Raw genomic sequence first — 22,931 nt, forward strand, 5'->3', positions numbered from 1 at the left:
GGGCATGACTCCTGTCATGTGGTATGGATGGTTTTGCATCAGAAAATGACACTAGGCTAGTTAGAGTCATCTTATTTTACTCTAGCCTGCGTAAAGTCATTTTTCGGTGCAAAACCCCCTTCTACCATACAGCCACTCCTACCCGGCCAATGTCATTTTTTTTTTACGCTAGCCCTTGCACCCTTCCATAAATATGGTGCCCGGCTGGCGCTTACAAATGGTGCCAGCAAGTACAAAACTTTTTGATGCAAAACCTTTTGATGCAAAACTGCACTAGTGCAGTTTTGCACCAAAAAGTATAAAGTATAAATATGCCCCCAATACCCAGAGTGATAGATAGAAGACACTGCAGTGCTCATCGAACTGTAGAAATGTATTGCAGTTGCATTCTTTTGTTTAAAAAAATTAAGGGGAGATGTATCTGACATCTAAAAAATGCATAATGTTTTTTTCTAGCCAAACCAAACACCAGTGGCACCGGCTCATGAGGCGCTGCAAAATGAGAATCAGTTGGAGGGGGAGAAGCAGCATCAGGGACGGGCGGTGGTAAGTCACATTGCTTGCTTATTATATATTAAACATTATTACATTACATTATTATATATTATACTCACTAGCTACAAGGGCGTCACCGTGATTTGAACCCCCTGCTTTACCAGCTACAGTGGTGGTTAAGTTAGCGCCTCTTCTATCTGCAACTTAGCAAAAAAGCTCACATAATATACGCTAAAAATGGTGGCTTGATTGAAATGGAAAAGAATGGAAGCTTAAAACAAAGGTTAGGTGAAATAAGTGAAAGGAAAGGATGCATGAGTGGGTGATATGAGGCATGGTTGAGTATTGGGTAAATGGATGGGTGAAAGGATGATTGAAAGAAAGGGTGGATAATGAATGGATGGATAATGGATTAGAAATTTTGGTGAAAGACTGGTTGAGAGAAAGTGAAGCTTAAATCATCATGGCTATGGGTGAATATTGTAGGAAGAATGAAAGATGATTGTACAATTGCTTGAGTGAATAAACAAGCGAGCTGGAGAGGAGCATGCTGCTCACCTACTTCAATTACTTTGTTTATGGTTATCACAGCTATGGCTCAAAGTGGGGGATATTTTAATTTGTGTTCTAATTTCTAATCCCTTGTCTCACTGTATTTGTAAAGCAATGCATATATGTATCCTACCCATCATCATTCATCATCGACCTCACTGCCCATGGCATTTTGCCACCCATAACCGAATAAGTATATTATGTTCAATTTGTGACTGCGGTGTTGGCTGTGCAATGGGCTTCTACTCACACAAAGTGTGTTTCCCTTCACTCACTCAGTCACCTCTTAGTACTTTCACTCCTTTCTTCTTTCCTAAGTTCTTCCATCCAAGCCTACCAAATTTAAAAATTGATTCTTGGGAGGTGCCACATTTTTATGCCCATATGAAGTGTTTCCAAAAATATATTTAATGGTTTCCAATAAAGGATATATTTTACATCTGTTCAGATTTTTCCCTTTAGACTTTTGTCTATTACTGTGACTGAATAAGCCAGAGCTTAGGTATATGACTAATTGATGACCAATGGCGAAGTGTGGCACAATGGTTAGAGCGGCAGACCCTGAAGCAGAGATCTGGCTCAAGACCAGGCTTCAAGTCCTGCTTCGGCAGGTCTTGGGCTCAATTCCCTTGGACTAGATAATTCTCGCCTCGGTGCCTAATCTAATTAATGGGTCCCACTCTGCAACTCTGGGCAATAGCTTGCTTAATCTCCACAACAGCCCCCACAGTGCTTGGATGCCTGGCTTCACCCTGGGAGTGCTCAGGAGTGGGCACCTCACAGGGAAAAGCCAGGAGGGGTTCCATAGCGGTATGAGTACAGCGCCTTGGGACCCTAACGGGTGAATAGTGCGCTATACAAGTGCAAAGTTTAAGTGGCACCCCTCTATTCTGTAGCAAAGGCTCTACCTACTCAATCCCTCTACCTTACCCTGCAGTAGACGAAGTCAGGTTTAATTTCCCTACTGCCCAGTGAATCAATTTCTTGGAAATATTTTGTGGTGGTGGGCAAGGCTAGTGAGTAAAGTGAGACTAGAAAGTGCCTAATTTGATTTCAAGTTTGGTGTATGGGATACTCTGTGACAAACATGCCAAATACAATCTATATAGCCTGTTCCTCTCCCTGTAATGCAGTGCATCATTTTCCCCACCATCTACTTACAACAGACAGGATAATATATCCACATTTTATATGTGATGTTTTTTACATAGTATCTTTTTCGTTATTCATCTGCCTCATTGGAGCCAGGGTAGAAACTAAGTGAAATGCATTTGGAGAAGAGCAGGGGAATTGGAATTAAATGTAGATAATTGTCATATACAGCTGCCCCAGCTGCAGACAGTAGCAAAGTACGCAAAGTACTGGCTAGGGTGCCTCAATTAATTTGGCACAATAACTAGTATTCCATAGTGCATAATGCCTTACTCATGAATGAGGCGCAATTTATTTTAGTTTTCCAATAGAAGTGTCTGTTTAGTTACTAGAAAAGCCTTTAAAAGAAAAAAAATCAAATCACTGTTTTTTAAATCTGGTATTATTATGCTTTAATTCTTTTCTACCAATCAGGCAGTGCTTTTTATGTGTGACATGTGTGGGTAAACAATAAAATTGTACCTGTGACTCCCTCATAATCACATCAAATTCCAATGTACCGGGGTCCAGCAATGTATTGCTGCTGTGCCACACACTATTTACTTTGAAAGAAGTGTTTGCTAAGTGCATTGTTTACAATTTGTATTTATTTTTGATTTTTTTTCGATATAGCTACTCTTGCTGGCCGACCAGCACCACCCACCAGGCAGGTGATAACAGCCCGTCTGTGGCCTGCAGGGGCTAGAGACTATACTGGCCGAATACTGTCAGCTTGTTATCCTGGAGGACGAAAGGGTGGAAATGGCTGCCTCTGGTCCAGGACCCAGCTCAGCAGCACACCAGCCTCAGCCTGAAGCCTCTCGGCCATTACATCGCCGGAGCCACTGCCAGCTGTCAGGGGCTCTGACTGTATGTGCTGCCGCCACCTTCAGCTCTGACAGGGCGTTACTCCATCAAATCCTGCAGCAGCTGGATGGTATGAAGACCCAGCTATCCAGGATCGAGCAGAGCCCAGTCCAGCTCCAGACCCAAATGGACAGTGCCCTATTTTGAGCCCTTTTAAAAAATTTTGTTTTGAGAGGGGCTTGTTGTGGATGGAGGCAGTGGGGAGGGAGTTGAGACTGTGTTTCACTTTGGATTTTCATTGCACATTTTGGGGACAGGGCTATTTGTTTGGGGGGAGGGCTAGGCCTTTTGTTGGTAGAAAGGGTGGGTTTTCTATTTGTAAAAAAAATAAAAGAGATTATTTCACTTCATTCTTTTAGTGTAGCCTGTAATTTAAATCTGCTGAAAACGAGTATATCATTTACTTATTTTCTGCTCTACTGCCCTCTGTAACTATATTGACCATTAAGAGACAATTGCCATTGCCTATTTTTCCTACAAAACCCTAGATACACACACAGAACATCTTGGTCATTAGAAGCTAATTACTAACTAAAGAAGTTTGCTTCAAACCATAGTTCTTTTCTTGCCTGAATAAATTAATCGAGGGCTGATACATCAGTCTTCTTACTGCAGAGTTTTCCCAAGGTGACCTGTTATGTTATGGGGGTGGTAATAGTAGTAGCAGGCTAACACTCTAACAGGGAAGATACAAAATGCTACTCTCACCTATGTGAAATCCAACAGAAGGATTAATCAAAGGGTTATCCATCACTGTCAACTACATTGAAGAAAACAGAGGGTTAGTGAGTCATATATCATATCTTTAGGAAGACTGAGACCAGACTACCACAATGACAGTATTTGACACAAAAAATAAGACCTGATATGTTAATAAAAAACTAGCACTATCAACTTCTTCTGAGCATTGGGGAGCTAGTTTGAAAATTAAAGTTAGGAAATTAAATGCTCGAGTCCGGAGAAGTGTGCTCAGAGTCAAGAGTGGTTGGACAAGTTTAAGCATTTAAGCAACACAATGCCTTAATCATGATATTGATTGGGCTGGTGTGGAATATTTCTAAGGTAATAGAAGGTGATGCAGTGAGTTGGAGTCTCTTTCACCACATCCACCCCAGCAAGTGTGTGATCCATTTATGGTGTACAATTAAGTCACACCTCAATAAATCACACAGCCCTGGAGAAGAGAGTTAGGGGCTTGATGAATGGATGGGAAAGGGGATTTAGGGAAAGGTGCGACAAAGACAAACACTACACAAATGAAACCACAACAATATTAATCAGGGTGGTAAGCAGCACATCCTCATCAATCTGTGGTGGAAGGAAACAATGACGAGATAAGTATTACACAGTTCAGTTAAATGCATTGCAAACAGTCCTTCTGCCCAGAGAGACCCAAGATGATATATCTCTAAATGTTATGTCGTCTAGGTTTGAAAAATACAAATTATACAGGATTGAAGTTAACCCAATCAGTTCTAAAAAAATTACGATTGGTATGACTGTTAAAAGGAAAATTATATTGTATTGCCAAATTGAGTGGTGCATCTCCATTCCTTTTGGAAAATCCATCGCTCTCAGGTACCTGGCTGAACCTTTTTGTTAGGTAGGCTGCAGTGTTGCGTTTTCACTAAGTTTTGTTTATACAGTGGAGGACTAGGAAAAGGCCTGCATATTGAAAAATAGTAACTGTATCATAGTGTAAAGGAGAAGGATGAGAGGAAGCAAGGGAAGCTTCATGACCAGTCAGGAATGTACCAAGAAGATTCAGAGGCAGAGCAAGAACATAAAGAGGAGTTTCATGCTTTGAACCAGCAATGTAGCACACACACACTCAGTAGCATTTCCCAAATCAATGCACCTCTCTACAGTCTGCAGAACAGAGTGAGTACTAGGCCTCAGAATCTTCGCCATCACCATGGTTTCTATTTGAAGTCAGGAACTTTTTCCTTCTAGCTGTTGAGGCAGTCCCATTCTGAGTACTTCCGTCTTCCTCATCCTTCTACTGATTCTGAGTAACTCTGTCTCAGTCACAAACTGAGCAAGGTAGACCTGTGTAGTGAACTGCTGTTGAAGGACAAATAGAGAAACAGACTTGTAGTATTTTGTGTAGATTTGTGTTCGGTAACTAAACTGACTGTTCTGTTCTCTGAAGAACCAGAAAAAAAGGAGTAGACCCTGTAGTTACATTTTGCTAAGTTTGAAAGACTGATCACTTTCAGGAAAAAATGAACACCGATAAGCCCCCAAACATTGCAAATCATCAAAATCCAGTCTAAAGGAAATGTGGGGACTTCTTCACTGCACACTCCAATACAGTCATATATGTGATTATTAAATGGAAGAGCAGAATAAATCCAACACAAACAATGTTCCACTAGCTATTTTCTTTTCTTTTTTAAAGAAAGAAAGAAATTCAATGAGAAATAATTAAAATGTTCTATTGTGGCACCAGCATACTTATTCCAGGAAGTAGAGTTTGCCCTCAAACTCAGATGGTTCACCTGGAAGTTGGACAGCAAACACACTTGATTCTGATTAATCATCTTCCTCCACCTCCTGTGGTGTTTCGGCAACAGTGCAATCAGGTGGTATAAAATGCTGCTTCATTTTGATCATTGTTAATCTCTCCATGTTGTGAGGCAAGAGAATGGTCCTTCTCACTGTAGCAACTCTACCAGATACACTGAATACATGTTTAGCAGGCACCATGGCTACAGGACAAGCCAGATACTTTATTGCCAGCCTCTTGCGCTCTGACCATTGGCACATATTCCCATACAAATACATCAATGGGTTTTGATCCACGTACACCTCTTTTGGGTCATCCAGATACTCCAGTAACATTCTCTGAAGTGTCATCAGTGCTGCCACTTGCTTGAACTCTTTTACCTTCACTTTTGTACTGGACTCAAGACCTGCTATTTGAAACCATGCCAATGCAGAGGTTGGATCCAATTCTTCTGATGCTCTTGCTGCCGGTGTTCTTGTTGTTAGTGTTGGCTGCTGTGAGACAAGACTGCCCTCTGGAAGTTGAATACAGCACCCCAGAACTGCAGAGTGGGACTCTAAGTTCCAGCCGTTCTTCTTCCAGTTCTCCAACTTGCTCAACAATCCAACTCTTATATTTTGAAATATCGCCTTCAGAAAAAGTAATGTAGCATTGATCAAGTAGGGTGACACAGATATACTCTTTGGATTAAATAATGTCATTTTGCAGCCCTGCATTACAAATCAAGTGAGAGCTTAGGCTGTCAACCAAGACATGCGCTTCTGAGTTTTTGTTCACACCTCGGAGTGCGAACCTTTCAGATACCTTCTTTAGCTGGTCCTGTAGCTGATGCAACAACAGGATAGCTTGGCCCATCGTACTGTCCTCCTTGCTAAATTCCCATGAGAAAACAGAAAAAGAGAGCAGCATCTGTGTCAGGCATTTGACTAGGCCCCATTTGTCCACATACATGGTCATAGCTTTCCCAAATGCATCGACTCCTTTTAGAATTACATAGTTATTGATCTATCTGTACTGCTCAAACAGGCTTTGCAACATATTATAGGTTGAGTTTCAATGTGTTAGCACTTCCTGTATCAGGGCTTTCATTGGTACTCCATTACTACGCTGAATATTCCACAACTGCTTCCAGGCTTTAAAAGAATGGCTGAAATGAGTGTAAATTCATCTGCTGGTGGTCAGTGTATTGCTGGCTATGTCTTCTTTTAAGAGAAAGTCTTGCACAACCAGGTTGATGCAATGCACCAAACACAGGACCTTGAAATAACCACTGTCTGCCATGACCCCGACTATGTTACTGCCATTGTCCATTGCAACAACTCTAATTCGGAGAGCTCAGGGTCACAGCCATTCAGACACCTTGCTATTAAATTCTTCCAAGATGTTTGCAGCTGTATGTGATTTCTCCATGGCAAAAATGGCTACTATTGCATGCGGCTGAACTCTCTTAAAAATTTCTTTAGGGCCAAAACCTTTAGATAGCTTTTGCTTTACGCCCACAAAATAGTTCCAGCGTGCAGTGATGCACAAGTAATCAGTAGCGTGACAGCTGGTCTACATGTCGTTGTCAAGTGGATAGTGTGGACAGCACTTTGCTGCAAATCTTGTCCAAGCAATTGCAGCACATTGTGATGCAGCACTGGAACAGCAACTCTGGCAAACGCATCTTGGAACCTACTATGGCAGATGGCTGGCACAAACTCTAAAAATCCCACACTTTCCACAAAAGAAAAAAGGATGTAGTCCAGCGCAATTTTTTTTGCCAGCTTCCCATTGTACAAATGCGCCATTGGGTGGTTACGGTCATAGGGCCCCTCCTGCCTAAACAGGCCCGTATTAGTAGAGTGGATTTTCTTCTTTTGTGGGGCCACTGACACAGGTGACTTTTGAGATGTAGGTGGTGGTAGACTCAATGTGAGTCATGGTGCACTCACTGTATGCTGTGGTGAGTCTATCTGACTGAGCCTTCCCGTTCCATTATGAGGTTGGTGAGGTGGGCTAAACTCCAAGCCACCCACCACTATAATTTTTTTTAATTACATCAAAATCCAAAGAAATGCTTGCGCATGCCCAAGCAAACAACACCGATATTCAATAGTGTTTGAACTAACTTGTGTGATGTCACAAACACAAAGCCCCTAAATCCAAAGGTATATCCAGAAGACAAAGAGTGATCCTTCAACCTCTAAATCGAAGTGGAAAGTGACCAGGAGATGGACAAAGCACTGGGAGTAGCCTGCTGTGCACAGAAAGTCGGAATCTCTGGTGCCCTCCCTCCCTGTTTGAAAAAAAAAACAGAAATAGGCTTCTCACACTAAAGCACAACTTGAAGGGTCCTTTGAAAAGAAAATCCACTCAAAAAGCTCTTTTTGAATAGATTTAGATGTATCTTGAGGAGAAAATCTACTCAAGGTGTATTCTTGTGAGCAGGACTGTTGCAGCTGCCGTCGCGGCCGAAAGCAGCTTGGGTAGATGCAAAGTCTCGCTCACTCAGCTGGAAGCAGCGAATGCGAATGCAAAGTCTTGCACATGTTTGCTAGCGGCCTGCGAGTACTGTAGCGTTCATGAGAGAGTGCAAAAACCAAATCTCATGTGTGCGAACGAACTCCACTCGGTGCCGGAATGTGGAATTCGGAAACTTTGCACTACTCTGCATAGCGTGAAGTGCGCAATATCGGCACACTTCACAGGCGAAGTGGAGTTCTACACACGAAAGAATGAATATATATATATATATATATACACACACACATATATATATATATATATATATATACACACACATATACATATCTCTCTCTCTCTCTCTCTATATATATATATATATATATATATATATATATATATATATATATATATATATATATATATTTATCATATCTGAACACTATATTAACTATTGAAGTGAAGCCATGCTTTATGTTCAACTTATGTTCAACTATAAAATAAGTTGCCTTAAGATATAAAAACCCCAATTCTGAATAATGTTGCAGATTCAAAGACTGATACCACTATACAACAGGAGATATTCGAACTCAATCCCCATTTCCTGCCACAATTCCAAAGAGATTCATTTGTATTTTCAAAGACGTTCATTTCCTCCCTCTTAGGCGATAAGCATTGCATCAGTCATATATACAGTAGGGGTGGGCAAACAAATCCGCTCTGCTGTTGGAGTTTGTGGAGTTTTGCTCACTCTGTGTTTCACTTGGAGTGCAGTGTTCCAGCAAACTTCTGCAAAATGCTATGTGATGGAGCTTTCTCTTGAACAAAGCTCATCAACATGAAGTTGGTAAGCATAAACAAGAATTTGCTTTCCCTTGCAAGTTGTTTGGGCACTGGTATGCCTCCCGGGGAGATTTTTCAACTCAGGCAGTTGCGGCAGGTCGCAACTGTTCATGTTCAGAAAGCTGCAGCTTGAGTAGAAAAACTACTTGAGCAGCAGAAAGAAGCACCGTCTTCTGGCATGCTGATTTTACAACCTGAACAAGCTCCTGGCACTAAAGTCATCATGAGCAGCAAGACTGGCCCCAATTCTGCTTGCTCCCGAATCTCCAAAGAATCTAGCAAACTTTTTATGATTCCACAGAGTGAAATTCCACAAGTTCCATCCAGGCCTGAGAGGTGAAGTTGAGCGTGTGGTGTGCCCATGTACATCCAATCGTCGGTGGTGTTTGCTCTATAAACATAGTGGATTTTTCCATGTACTGATATGGGTTGAAGGTCAAAGTTTGGTCACAACATTATATAGGAATCCCATGTGGCAGCAATAGCGTCCTGCATGTCCATAGTTTATATCAGACACCTTTGATCAGCAGCATCAACATCCCTTTTGCGGATCTATATAAAGCAGAAGGGTTTACAGTTCTGAATCTGAGTATCACGTGACTGAAGAAGAGATTGAAGATAGGGAGAGGTTACACTGATGATATTATAAGTTCAACATCTATCAAGCTAGGAACTGTAAAAGAGAAGAGGCTCTCTTTGGCAAGAACAAAACGAAAATTGGCAATAACAACATAAATCATACAACACATGAAATTAAGAGCTGCACTCACCAAAAACTGGCATTTGATTATCAGATTAGGAGCAATCCAATAATTGGCAGATAATTGGCCAGAAACTTTCCAGATGGCCTTTAATCAATTTCATGTGTGGCAGGTCTATGAGGGACATTCTGTGAGGAGAGATATAGGGACCAAAGGAAACAAAAGCACTTGTTTAACACCTTGTGAGGCCTTTACAAAGTGTAGCAAATGTAAGACATGTCTAAATGGAGTGCAAATGTCCTGTGCAATACACCCTCTAATGAGAAATTATCAAAATTCCCAATACAAATGGATGATTTTAATGAGACAGCGTACCCATGGTATACTACTTTCTTCTTTTTAGGCATTCAATTTAACTCATGTTACACGTGGTGAGATTGGCAAATACCAATTTATATAAGATGTAAAGTATTATGTAGGGACTAACCAACTTGTAAGATGTTTGCTTAATAATCTTCCATCCTGATAAAAGTGCAGGGGACAGTGCATTTTACATCTAACTAGCCAGCATCAGTAAGGATTTGCTTGTTTGGTTTACCTGTTGGGATCTTTAGTCCAATTGCTGAATATTTGAGATCAATATGGGGTAAGTATTTCTGCAGGTGCACAGCAGTTGCACTTGATGAACTACCCCAAGAGGAGAGTCTTACTGGTATAGTTTTCTCTAGATAATACAAGCACTACAACAGATCAAACCCTCCTCTGGGATGTTTATATCACATTTTTATTAATGTGACAACCTGTGTGTGCCATGTATGCCTATTTTCAACCTAAGTGTACTATTTAGGCTTAGACATGGGACCCATGCCGACTATGCCACAGGATCTACTCTGCATCTTACTCAAAAAAAACATTAAGGCTGAAATTGGTATGGGGTTGCTTGTGTTCCCATTCAGAGGTGACATTGCATATTAGCCCACGCTGGGCTGTTCCCATTGAAGGAGGTCCAAGACTGTCCTTCAAATGGTTGATCACTATCTAGAGTTTTCCAGTGGACAACATGAAAATGATTAATTTTAATGCAGTCTGAGCGATTGTGAGTGTCTGAGATATTTGCAAACCATCGGGCCATCACCTTTTGCTGTCTTTGTGCTAAATATTGGATCAGATTTTGCATGACCCATTTCTAAAAGTGAGTATTATTGGCATGGTTGCAGAAGGAAACCCCAATAGATCAGAATGACCAATGGAAGCCAATGCGTGTTAGTAAAACATAAATAAAAGTTTTGCACTGTTTGATACACCAGATTAACATGTGTAAATTGCTGTTCTCGAGTAATCTAAAGAGAAGGCCAAAGAACATGAAACATGACTAATCTATTTCACTAAAGTGATGTAGTTGTAATGTGCAAATGGTGTGCCTGGCTGACCAGTACATCTCCCACGTCACTGCCAAGGATTCTGGGTCGGTGCATGACGACTTTGTCTTGAGGAATAGCAGCATCCCACATGCAATGGCAAAACTACAGAGGCACAGGGTGAGGCTAATAGGTGAGCCTGAGTCATATGGCAGTACTTCCAATGACACACAGGTAAGGCAGTGGAAATAACTATTTGTCTGATTATTTATCATTTCTGTGTGGCTTTAGCATGATGGGAGTCAATTCCTTAGCATTCCAACTTACTATCCTTCCCATTTTGCAGCGGTTGGTGTGGTTACAACTGTGTACTGATGTGATGATTACAGACAGCTGCAGGCCATTTTTTGTATGGAATCACAAAGTTCAGGACAATTGCACAAGATTTAAAACAGTTAAAATTATTGCCCATTTTTATCACATGAAGCACTATCACTCAAATTGTGTTCAGGGGTGTTTATTGAAGTGAAAAATATGGAAGGAATAGTGCAATGGAATGGAGGGATGGTAGAGGAAAGTCCAGGGCATTGGTCCAGTCCGATAGTAGAATAGGTCCAGTGAACAAGGGGCCATAGGAATGGGAGCAATGGCAGTTCAAAGTGGACAAGGTGACACAGTGGGAAACAAGGGGAACAGTCAGGATGGTCTCTTTTCTTGGCAGTGGTCTTGGTCTTGGCAAGTGTCTCTGGCGTCTGTCTGGGTTGCAGGGAACATTAGCGGAGTGGTTCACCTTCTGCAGGAGGAGGGGTGCTGGTGACCTCTGGGTCCTTTGGTAGGGCCACCTGACCACCAGCTGCAGCAGATGTGGATGGCTGTTCAGTTGAATGGTTAGTGGAAGGGGCCTGCTGGTGTGATGTGTACTCCCTCATTATGTTGGCCATATCACCCAGAACCCCTGCTATCGTTACCATTGTGGTTTTGAGGGCCTGCAATTCTTTCCTGATCTCCAGGTGGTGGTCTTGCTGCAGCCGCTGGTTCTCCTGCATGATGTCTATCAACTGACCCATCTTGTCCTGGGATTGTTGGTAAGTACCCAGGACATTAGTGAGTGCCTCCTTGTAGGAAAGTACCATCTTGCCTGGCATGCTCCCCCATTTTTACTTGTGTGTATGTTTGTTTTTGCCTGTGTCACTGGGATCCTGCTAGCCAGCACCCCAGTGCTCATAAAGTATGCCCTGTATATGTTCCCTGTTTGGTGCCTAACTCTATCACTGGGGCTCTGCTATCCAGAACCTCAGTGTTTATGCTCTCTCTGCTTTTAAAATTGTCACTGCAGGCTAGTGACTAATTTTACCAATTCTCATTGGCACACTGGAACACCCTTATAATTCCCTAGTATGTGGTACCTAGCTACCCAGGGTATTGGGGTTCCAGGAGATCCCTATGAGCTGCAGCATTCCTTTTGCCACCCATAGGGACTCAGACAATTCTTACACAGACCTGCCATTGCAGCCTGCGTGAAATAACGTCCACGTTATTTCACAGCCATTTTCACTGCACTTAAGTAACTTATAAGTCACCCCCTGACCTGCACCTCCCCAGGGGAGGTGCCCAGAGCTCCTCCAGTGTGTCCCAGACCTCTGCCATTTTGGATGCAGAGGTGTGAGGGCACAATGGACACCTCTGAGTGGCCAGTGCCAGCAGGTGACGTCAGAGACCCCTCCTGATAGGTGCTTACCTCTCTCTGTAGCCAATCCTTCTCTGAGGGCTATTTAGGGTCTCTCCTGTGGGTTTCTCTTCAGATTCCAAATGCAAGAGCTCACCAGAGTTCCTCTGCACTTCTCTCTTCGACTTCTGCCAAGGATCGACCACTGGCTGCTCCAGGACGCCTGCATAACCGCAACAAAGTAGCAAGAATACTACCAGCAACATTGTAGCGCCTAATCCTGCCAGCTTTCTCGACTGCTTCCTGGTGGTGCATGCTCTGAGGGCTGTCTGCCTTCACCCTGCACTGGAAATCCCGAAGAAATCTCCCATGGGTCTTCCCCCTGCTACCGCAGGCACCAAACCTCTGCTTCTCTGATCCTCTGGGTGCCCTCTCATCTCGACGAGCCTGGTCCCTAGAACACAGGAGCTGCATCCAAGTGACCCCCACAGTCCAGTGGTCCTTCTGTCCAAGTTTGGTGGAGGTAAGTCCTTGCCTCCCCACGACAGACAGCAATCCTTTGTACCATGTGAACTGCAGCTGCTAGGGCTTCAGTGCACTCTTGCAAGGATTCCTTCATGCACAGCCTAGCCCAGGTCCCCAGGACTCTGTCCTGCATTGCCCAACTCGCTGAGTTGGACTTCGACTTTGTGGGACTTCCTTTTGATGTGCTGAGTCAACCGCCATCATCAGATCTTCTAAGTACCTGTTCAGGTGCTTCTGAGGGTGCTGCCTGCTTCTGCATGGACTCTGTGCATTGCTGAGTGCCCCCTCTGTCTCCTCCTCCAAGGGGCGACCTCAACCACAACTCTTGCAGCTAGCAAGGCTTGTTTGTGGGCTTTCTGTGTGGAAACAACTCTGCATCCTCCAACACTTCATGGGACATCTTCTGACCAAAGGAAAAGTTCCTGGCACCTTCCGTTGTTGCAGAATCTTTGGCTTCTTCCATCTGAAGGCAGCCCTTTTGCACCTTCATCCGGGGTTTAGTGGGCTCCTGCCCCCCCCGGACACTTTTGTGACTTTTGGACTTGGTCCCCTTCCTTTACAGGTCCTGAGGTCCAGGAATCCGTCTTCAGTGCATTGCAGTCAGTTGTGGTCTTTGCAGAATCCCCTATCTCGACTTTACTGTCTTTCTGAGGTAGTAGTGTAACTTTACTCCTACTTTTCAGGGTCTTGGGGTGGGGTATCTTTGACACCCTTAGGCCCATATTTATACTTTTTGACACAAAACTGCGCTAACGCAGTTTTGCGTCAAAAAAATTAGCGCTGGCTAACGCCATTCTGAAGCACCATGCGGGCGCCGTATTTATTGAATGACGTTAGCCGGCGTTAGCCGCCGGCGCCGTCTGGTGTGCGTTAAAAAAAACGACGTACACCAGGCAGCGCCGGCGTAGGGGGATATGGGGCTTGGGCGTCAAGAAATGGGGCAAGTCAGGTTGAGGCAATTTTTTTGCCTCAACCCGATTTGCGCCATTTTTTTTCACTCCCAACCCCCATAGAAATGACTGCTGTCTTAGCAGAGACAGGAGTCATGCCCCCTTGCCCAATGGCCATGCCCAGGGGACTTCTGTCCCCTGGGCATGGTCATTGGGCATAGTGGCATGTAGGGGGGCACAAATCAGGCCCCCCTATGCCACAAAAAAAATAAAAAAATAAACTTAACCGAACTTACCTTAATGTCCCTGGGATGGGTCCCTCCAGCCTTGGGTGTCCTCCTGGGGTGGGCAAGGGTGACAGGGGGGGTCCCTGGGGGCATGGGAGGGCACCTCTGGGCTCCTTCAGAGCCCACAGGTCCCTTAACGCCTGCCTTTTGCAGGTGCTAAAAAACGGCGCAAAAGCGGCCGTACGTAATTTTTTTTGACCCGCCCACTCCCGGGCGTGAATTTTGCCCGGGAGTATAAATCCGAGGCACCTGCCTCGGAGTCGATTTTTTAGACGTGAACGCCTACCTTGCATCTCATTAACGCAAAGTAGGTGTCCACGCTAAAAAATTACGCTAACTCCATGGACTTTGGCGCTAGACGCGTCTAACGCCAAAGTATAAATATGGAGTTAGTTTTGCGTCGAAATTGCGTAAAAAAAAACGACGCAATTCCGGTGCAAACGGAGTATAAATATGCCCCTTAGTGTTTTCTTGCACTCCCAGCAACCCTCTACACATTACACTAGGCCTGGGGTCTATTCGTGGTTCGCATTCCACTTTTGGAGTATATGGTTTGTGTTGCCCCTAGGCCTATTGGCTCCTATTGCATTCTATTGTGTTCTGCAGTGTTTGCACTACTTTTCTAACTGTTACTTACCTGATTTTGGTTTGTGTGTGTATATTTTGTGTATATTACTTACCTCCTAAGGGAGTGTATCTTCTGAGATACTTTTGGCTTATAGTCACTTTTATTTTTAGTAACTCTGAGTATTGTGTTTTCTTATGATATAGTGCTAAGTGATATAAGTGGTATAGTAGGAGCTTTGCATGTCTCCTAGTTCAGCCTAAGCTGCTCTGCTATAGCAACCTCTATCAGCCTAAGCTGCTAGAACACCTCTAATCTACTAATAAGGGATAACTGGACCTGGCACAAGGTGTAAGTACCATCAGGTACCCACTATAAGCCAGGCCAGCCTCCTACACTCCTGGACAGTCGGTTCCCTGTGCCTGTCCTCCCCCTGGCGCACAGCTGTCCTCCGTGTGTTCTGGCCCACTGTGCCCATGTTGTCTGAACAGTGTGCCCATTGCTACTGACCCCAGAACCCTGATTTTCTTGGCTGTGAGTTGTGGACTGGGGTCATTGTATGGGTGGGCACACTGCTGATTGACATGTCCTGGGGACAGAGGTGTGGGGGCATTGGGTGGCTGCTGTGGTGTTGGATACTGAGGGGGGATGCTCTTTGGTGGACTGGGTGTGAGCTGGGGTATCCGACTGGCCAGTGGTCTCTGATGGGCCAGGAATTTCATCCATATCCAGAAGTCCAGAGTTACTTTTATCACTGGGGGCATCTTCTGGTGGGGGTCTGGGTAGCCGTTGCACCTCCTCACCACTAGGATTGTGGGGATGTAACTGGTGTATTATGCTACATGTCTGAGACATTTTATACATCCTTAGCTTCCCCTATATCGTTGCTGTTGCCCTGCCACCTTTGTTTATGTATGGTGATGTATTGTGGGATTGTTAGTTCTCCATGCTGTGCATGCATTAGTGGGGGGTGTGCATGCAGGGCTGGGAGAGATGTTCATGCAGTGGGTATGGCCTGCAGGGCTTGGCATTCAGGTTAGTATATTGTGGTTGTGTACTGCGGGAGGGGATGGAGTAGAGTGATGGGTGTCAGGGTGGGGGGTGGTGGTGGTGGTGGCATGCAGGTATGTGTGGGGATAAGTAGTGAATATTGACTCACCAGTGTCCAGTCCTCCGGCAACTCTAGTGAGTCCCTCAGGATGCAGTATTGCCAAGGCTTGCTCCTTCCACGCTGTCAGCTGTGGGAGAGGAGGTCCACAACCAGTCCTCTGGATAGCAAGCTGGTGCCTTGCTGCTATGGAACTTACCTTCCCCAATTGGTTGTTCCACCTCTTCCTGTTGTCGTTCCTTGTTCTTGGATGCTGCCCCACGGTGCTCACCCGTTCCATGATTCTCTGCCATAGCTCCATCTTCCTTGCAATGGAGATTTGCTGTACCTGTGCTCCAAGCAGCTGTGAGTCTACCCTCACTATTTCCTCCACCATGACCCACAACTCCTCATCAGGGAAACGGGGGTGCCTTTGTGGGGACATGGGTGTTGTGGGGTGTGTGTTGTGCAGTGGATGTTGAGTAATGTGGTGGGGTGTGGGGTGCATGACGGATGAATGGGTGTTTGTGGTGTGTGTGTAGTTGTTTCTGTTATTTGAGTGGCTAACTCTTTGCTATTTTTCGTGCTCATAAAGGGTTGTGGGTAATGAGGGTGTGCATTTTATAGTGCTGTGGGTGGGTGGCTTTGGTGTGTGGATCAGTGCCAGGTGTGTGTTTTTAGCCAATGTTGTGTTGTCTTATATTTGGGTGGCCATTCTGACCGCACCAGTGTGTACCGCCAATGGTTTACCGCCGTTGAATGTCCGCTGTGGTGATTCATGGGTCATAATGTGGAGGGCGTTGTTTTGTTGTCCTAACAGCATGGGTTTTTGTACCGACAGTTTAACACTGACCTTTAGTCTGGCGGATATGTTTTTGTGGAAGTGTTCTGTCGGTTTGGTGTGTGTGTGTCATAATATGGCGAATGGATGTTCACCTCCGCAATGGTACCGTGGTGGTAAACAGGATTTACCGCCAATGTCATAATGAGGGCCTAAGTCTGAAGGTAAACTTTTGACCAAGGCGTCCCGCTTGGTGTAGCCAAGCAGGGCTCCATCGCAGTCAACCTCAAACTTTGACTTTGCTGAGGTCTAATGTGACCAGATGTCCAGATTTGTGCTTTAAGGGGCATATTTAACAGCCCCTGACACTATGCCCTGCACTGTATTCACAAGGTGGCGTTAAGCCACGAAAAGTGACCCTTCACACTCAGCACTTTACGTGAAAGGGGCATGAAATGGATGTTGCTGTATACATGCCACAGCAACACCTATTGCATTTTTATGCTACCCCAGATTTACAAGTTTTCGTACACCTGAGGCAGCACCAAAATCTAACGCCACCCCAGGGGTGACGTTTGCAGGGCGCAACAAGGAGAAATACTTCTATTTCTCCTCGTTTTATTGTGGTGCATTCTGCAGCACACATAGGAAGAACACATTGTCATTTAAAAAAAAAATTGTGAGGGAAGGTGAACCTTGCTGCACAAAAACAATCTCCCCCTCAACGCAACCATCCCTGCACCAAGTGTGCAAGGGTGGCTGCGTTGGCACTCAGCTGCAAATTTAGTGCCGGCACAGGGGTGTGGCGTATTCAATTAAATACTGCGCATCCCTCCATTGTGATAATGATGGAGCGCAGCACTGCCAATTTTGACGCAGCATCGCACTCCGTCATTTTTTGTTAAATATGGGCCTTAGTTTCTAGGCTCTAGAAAACAATAATTCTTTAAAAATTCATATCTCTGGTTCCCCGTATCTGATTTTTGTTGTGTTTTGTGTTTTACTTATTTACTGTTTTGTGATTTTTACACTTGTCTCCTAAGTTAAGCCTTGTTGCTCATTGTCAAGCTACCAAGGGTTGAGCTGCGGTTGATTTATTGAGATCTAACTGAACTTAGTGGGGGTTGGTGACCTATTGCTAAGTGTAGATAGTTAACTGTCCTTACCAATATTCCACTTTCCAACAGTGTTTATAGAGACATAAACGTCCAATAACAGAGTTGGGGCCTGATTATGAGTGTGGCGGTCCTCAGACCGCCACACTTATGGTGGCTGCCACATTATGAAGTTGGCAGGCAGCCCTGCCAACCTAACTCCGTCTATGCCGGGATCAGAGATTCTGAAGGGCTCACGGCAGGTGCAGGTTGCAATCAGCCAGGGCAGCGCTGACTTCAGCACCGACCTGCTGATTCCAACCTGGTTTTCTGCCAGTCTTTTCAAGGCAGTTTCACTGCCATGAAAATGTTGATGGAGAACATGCATGGGTAGTATAGGGGTCGCCCTGGCCTGCACCCTTGGAATGTTCTGCAGACAGTGTGCATTACAAGGGTGTTGGTGCCCTCTGCGCACGGCAGTGTTTCCGCCAGCACTATCACGAGCCTGGGACAATGCTGCTGCCACTTTCCCGCTGTGCTAACCAGTCAGAATGGGGCCGGTGGGGAGATCACCACTACACTGGCGGCCACCCTGTCGGGAGTTTGGCAGATGGTGTTTCCGTCCACCAAACTCGTAATCAAAACCTTGATGTTATTTTGAACTCTTACCCATGAGTATCCACAAAATTTTGAAACTTTCTACCTTTTTTAAAGATCTTGGCCTTCATTATGAGTTTGGTGGCCGGTGGAGACCACCCGCCAAACTCATTCACATGCTGGTCTTCCACCTGCCAGCCCTATTATGAGTTACCCACTGGGCCGGCGGGTGAAAACAGTGTTTCTGCCTGCTGGACCAGGGGGGAACAGGGCCTTAACATTGACGCCGGCTCATAATGAGCTGGTGGTAAGGTGCAGGTGTATCGGGTGGGACAGCACCCTTCATGCTTTTCACTGCCCGTAATTCAGACAGTGAAAAGTGCAACAGGGCTGTTCATGGGGGCCCCTGCACTGCCCATGCCAAGTGCATGGCCAATGCAGGGGCTCCCATGGGGCCCCAGGTCTTCCCTTTCTGGCAACCTTTGCATGGCTGGTGGAAAGGGGACTTGTAATCCACCGCCAGCAGGCTGTCTGCTGAAGGCAACCTGGCGGTGTCAGCGGTCCGACCATGGCCACTCCACCAAAGTCATAACGTGGAGACCTTCACTGCGGCCCTGGCAGTCTCATGACTGCCAGAGCTCGTAATGACCACCTCTCTCACTGTTATTGTACAAAAACACTTGTGTCAGAATCCTTTTAGGGCTGTTCCCAATTTCACCCTCAAATTCTTGGGGAATACTTGAGTAATTGGGCAATCAGTATTTAAATATATAATATTTGAGTTGGATGAAAATGATTTTGATTAATTTTAATAAAATTAAAATTGTCTACCTGGTTTTGTCTAGTTTATTTTACATGGAAAGCTCTTGGTTTTGAAGTGGAACAACGTGAAAGAGAAGATCTAAAAGTACTCACTGCACTGCCTAATTTAATGATTCTCTTTATTTTTACTTATTGTAGAGACTGCTTTCAACCCCACATTTTACTTCAGCAAAGCAGTGTCCAATGTTATTTGTTCAGTGGTATTTGGAAACCGGTTTGACTATGAAGACAAGAAATTTCTATCTCTACTCCAGCTATTGAATGAAAATATCCGCTTCCTGAGTTCTGCCTGGTCACAGGTAAAGTCATTAAAAATATGGTGAATAACTGCAACTCCATAGATTAAAATCTGACACCAGAATATTTTCTCTAACTTAAAGTCTACATATTGAATTTGCACTTTTGTTTAATTAACTTTAAGCAATGTATATGTTCATGGTTAAGTTGATGTTTGTATTAGGGGTAGGTGAAACTTGCAGAGTTTCACTCTGTGGAATTCTGCAGAGTTACATGAAAACTCAGTGAGATTCTGTGAAATTCCGAGAATGGCCAGAAATCAACATCTCTCAATACTTCCACTGACTTTTAGTTTTGGGTGCTCTTTCCATGCTGAAAAATCAGTGCAAATGGCACCACACAGTGTGCCAGAGGGTGCTTCAGCTTGTCGAGTAGATTTTCTACTCAAGCAGCAACCTTCTCACTGCGAATGGTCGTGACTGCTCGTGACCATTCGTGGTGAGAAAATCTTACTGGGTGCATCTAGCAACTGAAAATCACAGTAGAGGATGCCAGTTCCTGCTCTCGCTCCCCAACTTACAGTTGGCGAGCCCCATGTGAGTTAAAATTTGGCCACATGACAGTTGGAATTTGAGAAAATTCTGCCAGCTCCACCTGCAGAGCGAAATTAGTTGCCCACTTCCAGTTTTTATTATTTCATTATTGTGTTTCATTGTTTGGAATCGAACAAACATATTTTAAAACTATTCTTAGTGTTTACAAACATTATCCAATTAAATGAGACGCATTTTCCAAATTAACTGCTTTATGTTTAGAATTATTTGGTATTTGAACAAAATATTGAGTTTAAAGTATTGAGATACAGAAATATTGCAAAAAATAGTATGTTGTGACAAAAATATTGTGAAGTAGAAATATTGCTGTCAAGAAAATTTATTTTTTCAGGTAAGTAAAATTGTTGTCAAGAATATTGTTAATGTAGATTTTAATAATATAGTTGTATGAAATATTGTATTTTTAATTATCGTTGTGTTTAAGTTCAAATTTTGATTTTATGTGTTATTATTGTTTGCAAAATTGTTAATGACATTTTTAAATATAGTTTGTAATTTTAAATGGTTTATAATTTTTAAATACATAATTGCTAATATTTACTTATACTGTTGTGGTGGTTTGCTTGGTTTGTAAGGGTATGGAGTGGTAATTTAATTAAACAAAAGTAATGAACAATTAAATGCTAATTTATAATTGATTATTTAATTGATTACTTATTTAAATTAAGTGATAATTATATTTTAAGATATATTTTAGGTGTGGGCTCCTGGTTTTATAGAGGTATGGGGTGTGAAGTTAATTAAGGAATAATTAATTAACAATTAGTTATTCATTTAATAATAATTGTTTAACTGATTATTAAGTAAGTTAATTGTGTTATACTTATTTATTTTAGTTACATTTTAAGTGTGGGCTGCTTGGTTTGTGAAAGTACAGTGTAGGAGGTTAAGTAATAAATAAACATTATTTAATTGATAATTAATTATTAAATTGTTTAATGATCATGTAAATTGTGTGATTTTTATATATATATGTGTATATATATATATATATATATATATATATATATATACATTTTTTTTTTTTTTTTGGTTAAATTCACAGGGTTTTTCAAATGCTCTATGTGTTTGAAATCAAGTACTTTCCCTACTGTTGCACAGACTGGAGTGAGAATAGTAAATTTAATCCCCTCAAATTCCAATGCCTACCCTACTGTCAAACAGATTGGAGTGGAAAAGAAATATATATATATCACAGTCTCTCATCCAAACGACAAGGATGTCACAGACACTCCTGAATCGCAATGTAAATTTATTTGCAAAGTGTGTCTTCACCAATGCGTTTCAGCCATAGCCTTTATCAGAGTAAGGGAAGAGGAACTGACGTGGTCATTAGATACAGAAAATCAGTGACATCAAAAACGGACACCAATAAGTGAGAATGTAAATATACAGCAATGGCAACCACCATATTGGTACATACACTATTAAATTGCAGTACATTTTATTGTCAAGAAGATATTCTAGTGCAACTGTACGCATCAGTACATAGTAACCCTCAAAGCCTGCAATTGGAATATTTGGCATACTTAAACTTAGAAGGAATTCAGTCATTGATAAAAAACAGGCTAATTTAAATGCTGTGTGCAAACATAACATGCATCATGGAGCGCGAATGTAAAGTCTGAAAACAAATACTTGAAACCATGGTACAAAAGAGAAAAGAACGCAAAGAGAAGTATTGCATTATGTCAGCTTGTGTAATATGAAATAATATGTCACCACAATGCGTACCACTGAATTGTGGGATATGTAGTCACAACCACTTGAGTAAAAAAACAATCTTGGCAGCACACAGTATGGTGTGTATAACATACGAAGGAAACAGTGAATATGTACAGTACAACACACAAGTTTTAAAGTCAAAACGAGTAGCCGATCATGCCCAAGTGGGTTGAAGTGACCAGAGTTGGCTCAGTAAAGGATTCCAACAGGTACGTGTACTGCAACTCGTGTGAGTATACTCAAATCCTACAGGGTGACTGTCATTACTTGAGTATCCAAGACATAACAAGGGCACTCAATGTGATCTTAGTGCTTGCATGTGTTAAATAAAAAAGTGACTAAAATCATGCCAGACCTCACAGCTTAGTATCCTGCAATCTTTAAGTGTCCCTAATAACATATTCCAGTCTCAGTATCAAAAAGATGACAGGGGCATTCACTGAAGTTATAATGTCTGCATGCAGTATTTAGTATTATAACAGAAGTCATGCCCATTCTCTCGGCTCAGCATGCTCAGAGCTAAAAATGTGACAACTGGATTGTTCCAAAGTGCTAAATCATGCAATCAATAAGGCTCAAGTGGGCTTATACTTATTAGGGTGTTGCACGTAAGGTGCTACCACATGTAGAGTTTCAACCATGTGGGCACTCAATCAAACTTTCAAGATGTGCTCCCTGCTGGGGTAATATGAACAGGAAAAAAGTATAGTGCTCAGCTGGTACTCTCCGATGTGTACGGTGCAAATATCTGTGTGAAGGAGATAAAAACAGAAAAGATATATACACTGCTTAAAATCAGTTCAAAGTACTGAAGAACCTCAAGAAGAGGTAGTACAGCATAAACAACTACATATGTAATAATGATACTAAATGGATACTGTTGGTCATTGTGTTGAATAGTATCAAGTTCAGTTTTCTGGCAAGATGATGGTGCTGCCTATGTACAGTGTGTTGAAAGGGCAGATAAGTCAATACACACAAAAGACATGCTACAATTGTAGTTGCCTTTGATGAAATGCACCATGGTACTGTTAGGAATTTTTATACTCTGATAGCTGTTGCTTGCATTACATTGCATGTGGCAAAATAAACCTCTTGTTGTCCATGTTTGTCTGTTTGGGGTATTATGGGCAATTATCT

General features: G+C 43.0%; 1 protein-coding gene across 1 annotated transcript in view; it reads left to right on the forward strand.

Moving 5' to 3' along the window:
* Nucleotides 1–22,931, forward strand: part of LOC138259479 (cytochrome P450 2C5-like) — a 798,218-nt gene that overhangs the window by 501,857 nt on the left and 273,430 nt on the right. Inside the window, exon 4 of the mRNA XM_069207249.1 lies at nucleotides 19,354–19,514. Within this exon, the coding sequence (XP_069063350.1) occupies nucleotides 19,354–19,514 (161 nt within the window). The remainder of the gene's footprint in view (nucleotides 1–19,353; nucleotides 19,515–22,931) is intronic.

This window comes from Pleurodeles waltl, chromosome 9 (genome assembly GCF_031143425.1).
Source record: "Pleurodeles waltl isolate 20211129_DDA chromosome 9, aPleWal1.hap1.20221129, whole genome shotgun sequence".
Lineage (NCBI taxonomy): Eukaryota > Metazoa > Chordata > Amphibia > Caudata > Salamandridae > Pleurodeles > Pleurodeles waltl.